The sequence below is a fragment of the Kryptolebias marmoratus genome, linkage group LG13, assembly GCF_001649575.2.
Source record: "Kryptolebias marmoratus isolate JLee-2015 linkage group LG13, ASM164957v2, whole genome shotgun sequence".
NCBI lineage: Eukaryota > Metazoa > Chordata > Actinopteri > Cyprinodontiformes > Rivulidae > Kryptolebias > Kryptolebias marmoratus.
In genome coordinates this window covers 16,231,193-16,242,484 of record NC_051442.1, presented here as the reverse complement: position 1 = coordinate 16,242,484, position 11,292 = coordinate 16,231,193, and the positions used below count along the sequence as shown (strand labels likewise).

General features: G+C 41.5%; 1 protein-coding gene across 3 annotated transcripts in view; it reads left to right on the top strand.

Annotated features, from left to right (window-relative positions):
* Positions 1-11,112, top strand: part of zc3h12b (zinc finger CCCH-type containing 12B) — a 14,419-nt gene extending 3,307 nt beyond the window's left edge. For all 3 annotated transcript variants that reach the window (XM_017435519.3, XM_025010428.2, XM_017435520.3), the window contains exons 2-6: positions 701-1,495; positions 1,604-1,743; positions 1,886-2,120; positions 3,433-3,539; positions 3,633-11,112. In XM_017435519.3, the coding sequence (XP_017291008.1) occupies positions 864-1,495; positions 1,604-1,743; positions 1,886-2,120; positions 3,433-3,539; positions 3,633-5,056 (2,538 nt within the window). In that variant the 5' untranslated portion in view covers positions 701-863 and the 3' untranslated portion in view covers positions 5,057-11,112. The remainder of the gene's footprint in view (positions 1-700; positions 1,496-1,603; positions 1,744-1,885; positions 2,121-3,432; positions 3,540-3,632) is intronic.
* The last annotated feature ends 180 nt before the right edge of the window (positions 11,113-11,292 follow it).

Sequence of the window (11,292 nt, the reverse complement as noted above, 5' to 3'; positions counted from 1 at the left end):
GGGGGGGGGATAAGCAGTGATGCATCCTGCAGCTTCCTCTGCAGCCCCGCGCTGCTTTATCACAAAACAGTCGTGCTCCCTGTGGACTTTGGTTCAGTTCTGATTGTCTGTCAGAGGGCTGGAGGCGCAGGGATACACTGTTCAGCCCACACTATCGCAGGTTATGCTAACTCGTGCGCTTGCTCCATGTGTGACTGCGCTCAAACCTTGCTTGTGAGAGACCTGTAAGGCTTCTTTTTGTGTGTGTGTGTGTGTGTGCGTGTGTGTGCTCACAGGGAAAGCAGCAGCAGCAGCAGCGTTGTTCTGCGGTTGCATTAGCACATTTTGTACCAGACTGTGAATTTCATTTTAAAATCAGTCGGCTGAAGAGAGAGCCAAACTGTTGTCTGGTAACGTCCATATTTTTCCACCAAGTCCAAACGTGGTGCAGGAGATAATCGGTGATCTGATCAGTAGTTTTAAAAGCCTAACATTTGTGCACATGCAGTACTACAGATGCAGTTCCGGTGTTGAAGCTTTACTGTAGTTTTCACAAGTTTACAATTTATAATTCTAATAGACCATACAGTTTTTCCTCTTTCAAAATGGACTTTTAAATGCGCCAAATAAGAACCAAAGCAATTTCTTTCAAAACAATTTAGAAGTTTAGGTTTGGCAGCATGTACCCAGTACTGATTATTGTGTTTTTGCTCTCTTACAGGTTTACGTAGTTTCACTTTGCCTGCTCAAACAGGGGAAACCACGTTACTTTGGGCCTATATAAAGAATCTGAAGTGCTAAGGTCCAACAGTGAGTATGATTCCCTGGCTGCGGTGGAGGTGAGGAAGCATGGAGCGGAAAGCTGAGGTGTCGAGACGAACGTGATGACAGCATGGTCCATGGTGGAGAAGCTCAAAATGGAAAAACGCCCATGCAGGGAGGAGAACATTGACTCAAGAGAGGCCCGGCATGCCGCCGACGAGTCTGAGGACGGAAGCAGCTCAGAGAGCGAGTCGGAGGAGCAGCAGCCCCGGAGGGCCCAGGTGAGCAACAGCGGCTGCAAGAGGAGGGAGCCCTTGGCTATCACCAAACCCCACCGCCAGCTCTGTCGCTCGCCGTGCCTCGACCGGCCCAGCTTTTCCCAGAGCAGCACCTTCCAGGATTTTCGGGACAATGACACCAGTGCAGCGTCGGGGATCAAACCTGCCTCTGGAAGAGAGTATCAATCAAAAATGGAGTTTGCTCTGAAGTTGGGCTATTCGGGAGAGCAGGTGGAGGCGGTGCTCCACAAGCTGGGGACCGCGGCGCTGATCAACGACGTTCTTGCCGAGTTGGTGCGGCTTGGGAACAAAGTAGAACCTGAACTTCAACCTTGCAGCAGTGCGTCCACGTCCGTATCGCGGCCCCCCTGTGTTAAAGAAGCTGTTAGTCCTGAAGTTTCAGTGGAAGAGGACTCTGTGGATACGTATGATAACCTCAGGCCCATCGTCATTGATGGTTCAAATGTGGCGATGAGGTAAGAAACTCGTAAACACGAACAACACGTATATTTAGGGTTATTTTAACTGATGGATGTCCGTTCCTTTAGTCGTTAGGAGGCCTTACACTGTGTTGTGTTTTCTAGCCATGGGAACAAAGAGGTATTCTCTTGCCGTGGTATCCAGCTTGCTGTTGAATGGTTTTTGGAGAAAGGGCATAAAGACATCACTGTGTTTGTCCCAGCCTGGAGAAAGGAGCAATCGAGACCCGACGCCCTCATCACAGGTACTACAAGTGTGTTTATACAGCTGCTGGCCATTCATAGTACCTAAAATATCACAGTGAAGCTACTTGAATAAAAGGCTGAAACTGCTGTGGGGCTGTTTTAGGTATAATTATCCGGTTACTAATCACTTTTTTGTTTCAGATCAGGAAATCCTGCGCAAACTAGAGAAAGAGAAGATCCTGGTTTTCACCCCGTCTCGAAGAGTTCAGGGCAGAAGAGTGGTGTGCTATGATGATCGCTTCATAGTGAAGCTGGCTTATGATTCTGATGGAATTATTGTGTCGAATGACAACTACAGGGACTTGCAAAACGAGAAGCCAGAGTGGAAGAAGTTTATAGAAGAGCGCCTCCTGATGTATTCATTTGTTAATGACAAGTAAGAGAACCTGGTTACATTTTTATTATGGCCAAATTATATAAAGTGCTAGGACGGATTTATCCTCTGACTAGAGCAATATATTTATTTAGCAGAGATGCTCTTTGACAGGGGGTTCAAAAGTAGCTGGCAGCCGGTGAAAATCGGCGTATAAGACCTTCATTGAGCCACATTTTTCCTGGCTACTTTTAGTTGATTGCAGAGATTAAAGTTTTCCATCGCCATAACAGATTTCAGGCATTTGAAATGTCGTATGCCAGTCCTCCCGCACTAAAATAACGTTAAGTTTCTCTTTTGGGTCAATTTTGCTGCTCCTAAGTCTGGATAAAGGATGAAAGTTGGAACTATGATATTGAAAAAATAAACAGGAAAGCTAGCATAGATAAGTATCTTCCAGAGACCTGTGACTACTGTGTCTCTGTTGAGACAATGGTTAGGACATCCGCCTCACATGTGGGAGGTGGGAGGTGAGGGTTCGATCTCCGGTCAGACAGTCACATTACTGTCACTATAATTATTATTATATTCAAACCAAAACACTTAATCTTTTCGTAAATGGCAACAGTAATGTTTATTATATTTAAGACCTTGTATGATCATTTCAGTAGCTCGTAATTTCTGCTGACAGACACCACAGCAAATGTTCAGGAATATCTTTGTTTGATTTAGTGGAGTTATTTATTGGACATATTTATTGAACGCTTCATTAGAAAACACTGTTCCGTGTACTTTGACTAAGGGTGTGTACACAGTATACTCCTCTTTACAGGAAAACCTTTGACTGCCTTGGGAGATAGTTCCTTGTCTTGGCTAAATGAATTCTCCGTCTGATTTTCTGAAAACTCTCCCAGTCCTTTAAAAAAGAAACAAATTGTCCTCAAAAGCTGCTGATTTTGGTCTCTTCAAACACCCTCCCAGCCTTGTTCCAAATGCCAGGAAAATGCATTTCTGATGTTCTAAATTTCAATTTTTTTCTGGGAGAGGGCCCCCAGACCCAGCTTTGTCCAGTGGATGGTCAGCCCCTTACCTTTTCTAAATAGCCTCCTACTCCTGAAACTTTTGAACCCCCTGCTTTGTTAGAATTGTCACATTTATCACAAAACAAATTATGTTACATAAATATGGCTAACTAATATAAATGGTAGGTTTTTTACATAGTTTAAGATTACCTGCCTGTGGCACACTCCTATTGGATTGATGTATCATAAGCTTTGTTTCATAGGAAATTGTAGTGATAGTTGTTTCTATTTTGTGGCAGAAACACTTTGTGCTGGCTGTAATTTTGGTGCTTTTGGTTGGCTGTTTTGAACAGGTTCATGCCACCCGATGATCCATTGGGGAGACATGGGCCAAGCTTAGAAAATTTTCTCCGCAAGAAACCTGTTGTTCCAGAGCACAAAAAGCAGCCTTGCCCCTATGGTACGTTACAGTTTCTCAACATTTGTTCTTTTTCTCAGACTTATTTAAACAGTTCTCTGTTCAACCCTTGGATTGTTCTTTCTTTTAAACCAGGGAAAAAGTGCACATATGGACATAAGTGCAAATACTACCATCCCGAGCGTGTCAACCAACCACTGCGCTCTGTGGCCGATGAACTGCGAGCCTTTGCCAAATTGTCTGCAGTGAAAACAATGAGTGAGGGGGCTTTAGCTAAATGTGGCACTGGTCCAGCAGCTGTAAAGGGCGACATCAACTCTGAAGCCAAACGTGTGGCACCCAAACGTCAATCCGATCCCAGCATTCGCTCAGTGGCCTGTGAATCTCCAGAGGCACTCTCTGTCGTTCGGAAGTCTGAGACAAATTCAGTGCCTTCCCTCGTGTCTGCTCTCAGTGTGCCCACCATGCAGCCTCCCAAGAGCCACGCAGCTGGAGCCTTGAACACACGATCTGCCAGCAGCCCAGTTCCAGGTTCTCTGCAGTTTGCTCACAACTCCCTGGAGCACATGTCTAGTGTACAGTACCCTCCCATTTTAGTCACCAACAGTCACGGCGCCTCTGTAACGTACGGCGACCAGTTCCTGAAGTACGACTCAGTCAGCGATCATGGGTACTATTCACTCCACAGTGATTTTTCAAACATGAGCATGAGCAGCATGCATAACGTTGACAGTTTCTGTAGCATGGAGCACGAGCATGTGTATCAGAGAAATCCCAGCCACTGCCCCGAATCCTGCCTCAGCCACTCCAACAGTGACTCGTTCTCCTCTTATGGGGACATCTACCCAAGCTCTGTGGACAGCAGCTTGGAGGAGAGCATCAAAGGGCAGCAGCAGGCTCCCGCACAGAGCAGGATGCAGGCCTTCTCCCGTGGATTTCGTCATGAAGCGCTGTCGAGAGTACAGAGTTACGGACCAGAGGAGCCGAAACAAGGTCCCCGCAAGCAGTCCGGAGCTCACCTGGCACCACGCATCCAGCATGCCGCAGTGGGAGCCCGGTCCAGCTGTCCTGGAGACTACCCACTCACTCAGAATGTCCTCCCGCCTTTGTCCTCGCAGCCCACGCGGTCTCTAGGCATGACTCGCATGGACAGCATATCAGATTCAAGGCTGTACGACAGCAACCCGATGAGACAGAGGCGACCGCCGCTGTGCCGCGAGCAGCACGCGAGCTGGGACCCTCTACCTTGTGGGAACGAGTCCTTTGGCTATCATTCATATCCGCTCAGTAACAGCTTGATGCCATGTTGCGAACGGGTGATGGTCCGCAGCATGCCAGACAAAATGGAACAAATCTGGAACTCGCCGTGGGAGACCCCATCTGCAGTCGAACACCAAGAGCGGTATGTTATTCCAGATCACCAGTATCAGACGTACAGGAACCTTTGTAATATCTTTCCTGCTTATATAGTCCACTCAGTCATGGAGAAGAACCCTCATTTGACAGATCCACAACAACTGGCTGCTGTTATTGTTACAAAACTGAGGTCAGGACACTGAGCAGCTACGAAGGATAAGGGAAATGTGTAATTTGATTACCAATTAGGCACTTGTTAAATTTTGCTGTAGTGTGCAACATCTGCCCTCAGGAGCTACTCATTTTGTTTTGTGTCTCTGGTGGGCACCGTGGCGATCAGAATAAATGTTGCTAAGATGGCAGATAAAAAAAATCCCCTACACAAAATGTTTTTTATGAAGTGCGATGTAACTTAAATGATGCAAAGGGACACCTTTTTAAGGAACTCATTCATGACACGTTCATACTACCTGACCAGGAGCAGCTTAGATGCATTTTTTCAACAGTTAATTTAAAACATTTCAAAAAGTAGGATTTTTTTTTTTTTTTTTTACCAAATGGTAGAACTGCAAAATATCTAGTATAATGCTGAGCGTTTGGTTGTTTGCTTTATAAAAAAACAAACTATTTCAAAATCTGAACAGAAGTTTTTAGATTGGTGGCTCAGTCGGTTGTGGCTTAAGCTTGTAAGACAGAAATTAGGTTAAAGGTAAGGAAAAGTGTCACTGAAATTACAGATCTTTAAAAAACATGACATCTTTCATTTGGGACTGAATGGATGACATTTTTCTGCAAATAAAATGTGAAAAAGAAACCATTGCATTAAGAATAAAATCCCATTTTTTTTATTAAGAAGTTGTAATAAGATTTGAAATGATCTCACAATATATGAAGATTATTCCAATGTATTTTATCTATTTCCTTTCCTCTGTAGAGATTCCATATTATATGAAGTTTGTTGACCAGCAGAATAAATTCCAGCCTTGTTCTCATCCTAAAAATGACTGCTGTTCATGAAAGGCCCCCTTCACTCTGTATGATGACCTCGCTGCACTTCCACAAACTAAACTAACTATTAGAGCTGCAGGTTGACCGACATGAGTTACTTTGTTTGTTTGTTTGTTTTTTAGCTGAAAATGATCTTTAGGAATCAAGGCACCTGATGGCCGATTTACAGCAATTTATTTATTTATTTTTACATATTTGATCAGTATATATTTTTCATTTAATGAAATATAGCACTAATTGCTTAACTTAAATAAGGGTTATTAAACAACCTTTGGAAGAACTTCTTTGCGAAGAACAAGAAAACAATTATATAGGAGAACCTTCTAGCTTAAAAAACTAAATTGTGGGCTACAGTAAGCTGGTTCTAGCAGCTGACCAGCAGAATAAATCGGCCAGTTAATCAGTCTGTTTGACGTTGCTACACTCTTTTTTTTCCCCCATTATTCTATTGTTTTTCTGTTTCTCTGTCACCCCCTGGAAAGCTCTCTTCGACCCTCACCACACACTATACGCCCGCCCAAACCGTGCCAAGACACAGCTATGCACTTAGAGGATCACGCCACACGAGCACAACGCTACTGCCACGGGGTGTCACATCTGAGCTACGTTCTTTCCTTGACCGTGTCACGATCACGGTCAGAGCCTAAGCACAAGGCTAGTCCTGCTTTAAAATTCTCAACGACCAATTCACGCCGGCGCTCGTGGACCGTGGGCCATGGATACACTGCCGCCTCTGCCACCACGCTCCACCCAGGGCCTCAGTACACTGCCACTACGATGATAAACCACCACGACCTTAATAGGGGTCTCACTGTTCTTAATACACAACCGAAAACCTCGCCAAGACCATCTTCATTTTGGCTATGTTTTATTTAGTGAGGTCATCATCCAGTAAGAAGGGGGGGGCCTCAACACTGAACTTGCTGGTCAGCAGATTTCCTTCATCTAAATGACACATGTCAGCATTTATTCATCTCACAGCTTTTGTGAAGCTCCTGATCAGGTCCTGTGAATGTGTTCTGAAAGGCATTTAAAGACTTTCTAGTACAGCTGAAGTATAAATAACCTTGCTTTAGATCTGCCTCCGCTGTAAATATTTGTTGCGATATACACGCACATATATATATATATATATATATATATATATATATATATATATATATTATTTTATTTTTCTCTCTTTTCGTGCATTTATTTTAAAGTAAAGAGGGAGGTAGACGTATACCTCACAGCATGAACTACGACATTATGGCCTTATATCTGAATGACCTCATGCTTCAGTCATCGTCTGATTGGTTTTAGTGGACGTTTGTGTCATTTAAGCCTCCTCCTTTCAAATGTAAAGCACTATCACAGTATCTAAAGAGATATATTTTCTCAGCCTCACTTAAGAAAGCTACTATTTTGGTAGAATTTGACTGTGCACTAAACAAGCCAAAAGAAGATTTGGCTTGTACACATGTGCACATATTTATGTACATATTATCTCACAAAAGCCATTATTTTCAAGTTATTTATAAGCTGCTAAATAATGCCAAAAAAGAGAGAATTTTATTAGTGTCAGTAGTATACATATTTACACTTTGTTTCTTAGGATTAATTGGGTTATAGTTTAAAGTAACATCAGTATTTGGAGAATTTTCCCGTATATGTATAGTTAGTTTACAGATCTTAATAAATGCTGCGTCCAAGATTTTGCTTGTTTATATATTTGTCAAATCTGCTGTGCTGATTGTTTTCAGTGTAGAAGTAATCCTAGTATCTTTGTTTGGACCCGTAGTTCTACAGGACCAGAAGTTGTAAGAGGAGTTGTTTTCAGAAGCAGGTTAGTTTAGTTTTAAACTACTTTTACAAGCACTGAGGTGCTCCGATTTCTTTCAAAACCCTGATTCCTGACGACATATTAATTTGTCTAATGGCACTAAACTGTTTTCACACATAACCTCCAGAGATATTCAGATGCAAGGAAAAGAAGGAGCCAGGACGGGATGTAAAATTTGCTAATTTGTGGGCATTTTGCTTAAAAAAAAAAATATATATATATATATATATATATATATATATATATAAAAAGGTGTGCTGGAAAGTCTCAGGAGCAAATGTTATGTATCACACCTCCAAATGTCTCTAAGATTTTGAGTCATGTGTGAAAACAGCTCTGATTTCTCTTTCACAAGCCGAATTCATTTAGTTAGTTTGTTTCTAATCCATTTGGTTGAAACAGAAATACACAATAATCAATGTAAAATAGTGCCGGAGTTACCGTTCTGTTAAAAATAATTAACTTTAGATTGACTTAATTAATGAAGTCATCCATTTTCATGCCTTAATCCACGCTCTAAACTGACCTGGCTCCTTATGTGCATGTAAATCTGGTTAAAAAAAAAAAAAAAATCATACTAATAGTAATTTCTCCAAGCTTTGGAGTAACTTCAGAAGGAACAGATTGTTGAATTTTACCCGACTGAAACACTATTTGCCATCACGGGTAGATGTTTGCACAAGTTAGTCGGCTGTCAGAATCTGGCTGCAACGGTTGCACCTGGTTGCGTTTTAATTGTGGTATTCTGTGAAATATTAGGTTTCAAAACCATAAAAAAACAACAAAAAAAAACAACGTAGTTTTTTCATAAGCCCGAAAGCATATCAGCGCTAACATTTCCTGTTGGGCTTTTTGTGAGCGTTCAGACTGCCGAAATACACGAGTCCAATAATACAACACACACATGCAGCCAGTGCTGAAGTACCACAGAAAGGTTTGGCTGTGCCTTGCTGCACATCGCTCTCAGGATGCTTTCAATTTTCTAGTTTGGACTTTCTTCATGTGTACTCTGATCTAGTAGTGATATATTTTGTGGAAGTCCTACATGCAACATGTAGTACCTAAAGTTAGCTGTGTAAAGTTGACATATAGATATGGCATCAGAACACTGTACTGTTTGTGTATTTCCACTCTTTGCACCTTGAGGTCTTGAACAGGGAGCTACGAGGGGGAACAGCTTCACCTTATCGATTGTCTGCAGGGGTGTCCGAGTTGCCACAGTTGAATGAAACTAAAACACCTTTTTTGTTTGGCGCAAACCAGATTGGATCTTTGAACTTTCCCCACGAGGGCACGTGAGTTTCTTTAAGCTTACTGATGTTCCAGAAAGGTCAAACTTCTCTAAATGAATAAGCATTTACCTTTTCTGTGCTCCCACCCCGAAGACATAAAACGTGCACCTAAAACAAGAGGTTGCACCATGGAAGCTAACCCTTATAGCAGGTCTATGCTTTGAATGCTTTTAAAGGGAAATGCCACTTATTTTCACCAGTCAGAAATGTTAAATTGCATGATTTGGTATATAAAAAACCCTAATGTTGACCCTCCAATTGATTTTAAAGAAAGAACACGCTGTCACGGACAGTTTATTGTGGCGTTTTATCTTAAAAAAGGATTTATTATATAATGGTGTCGTAAACGAAGCAGCAACAGTTCTTCAAAATTGTGTATATTTGTGTTCATAAAAAAAAATTGAAAGAATTGTAAAAAAAAATTTTTTAAAGTGAGTGGTATTCCTCTTTAACAGGCTAACTACGGGAGCCTGACTTTGTCTCATTGGTGGTGCTTTAAAATTTATTTCTTTATAATATTTAGGTCTAAATGTGGTATATGAACAGATATAAAGAGAAAAAAAAAAAAAGAAGCTGAATGTGTTTCGCCCAAACGAGTTTTGGGCTTTGCTGACTTTGTTTTTTCATGAAAAAAGACGAGGCCACTTTAGGCTGTCTGTCTGTTCATGAGAAGGTGAAACAAACTGCCTAAATGTTTCTTCATGTGAAACAATCAGATTGCAAGGCTGCTGTCAAGGTTGTTTCTGGCATTTGGCTCAAAGTTTGCGTGCCATCCCCTTTTCCTTGAGGAAGTTGAATTAACAAAAACATGCTCCCAATGGACAACAGACATGTCTGCTGTTCCACATCAGAGCCGACTGGGAATCCAAATGACCTCAAATTGTTTAGGATTTACATTTAACTAATATTAGCTTATTTTAATCTGACCACTGTAGTAGTCCATTGCCTACATTCCAGTACCAGCGTGTCTTAAAGTAATGGTTAAGATCTTTTCAAGTGGGGTTCTGTGGAAAGGTTATGAACGGGTAATATCTTGCCTGTTATTGGCGGTTCTGTAAACTAGCTCAGTTTGGAAAAGTAAAGTTGAATTCTGACCAGATGGACGAGCCAGCAGCTGGTCTGAGTGGAACCAAGACAAAAAGTGGACTGCTGCTAGAGACGAGCAGTGATTCTTAAATATTAAAACTCAACTTAAAATGGGTGAATTTGAATGCTTACTGTGACCGTCACAATCACAACCGTCTTCTTTTACTCTGACACCTGGTAGCAACACACCAAGTTGTTCCCTTATGTTGGTTTTCCAGACTGTTTGGTTTTTTTTTTCTTCTGACAAATCTACCATCTAACACTTTTTCCAAAAAAAGAAAGATCATCTTAGTCTCAGGGTCTGTTCTTTTATTTTGAAAGGAATATCAAATGGAAACCATGGTCACAGATGAGGTCAGCTTTACTGCCATAATATGTAATAATAATAACCCTGTATGTTGATCCATGGGATGAGGTTAATTGATTCCTGGCCAGCAGAAAGAGTAGCTGTACTCAAAGCCTCTGTTTCATTAGAGGGGTTTTAAGCTGCAAAGCTTAGGGTGAGTAAACCTTAATTTACTGCAACTCCCAACTGTGTGGACATAGTCATTTTAAAGCAAAAACGTGAATAATCAAATATTTGAATTCTCAAAGAAAAATGTTATGATTACCCACAATTAGAAATAGTATTTTGCTCATCCCTAATTGCTGGCATCCGAAAAAAACCTGCAGTCTAATTTCATTGTGACTCAAACATTATTTTATAAACTGTGTCAGTTCTGCATTACTTATTATTCTGAAGGTGATGTAAATGGTTTTTTAAACATCATGAACTTGACTCACATTAAAACTTTGAGGTTTTCAAAGTGGCAGCAGTTCGTTTGGTTTTGGTTCCACTTGGACTTGCATTAGCCCATCAGTCCAGTCAGAATTAAACTCTGTTTCTCCAAACTGAGGTCATTTAGACAATTATCTACACAATGTTAGCTGGAATTAGTGTCACACCGATACAGGGACGTGCGGTCAGGGGAGGCAGGTGAGGCAGAGCCTCACCTGTTATCATGACAAGAAAAAAAAAAAAAATCATAACATAAAATGATTATTAATATTTGTCCACTGATCTTTATGTATGAGTAATTTTCGAACATTTTTATGGTCCAAATCGTATTTTTACAGTCAAAATCGCTGAAATTGCATATTTCCTGTTCAAATATGAGGGTGAAACGCGAGGTGCGGCAGCAGCGAGCCGAGCTTCACCTCTGATTGCACAATCCATCACAAACTGGGTTGA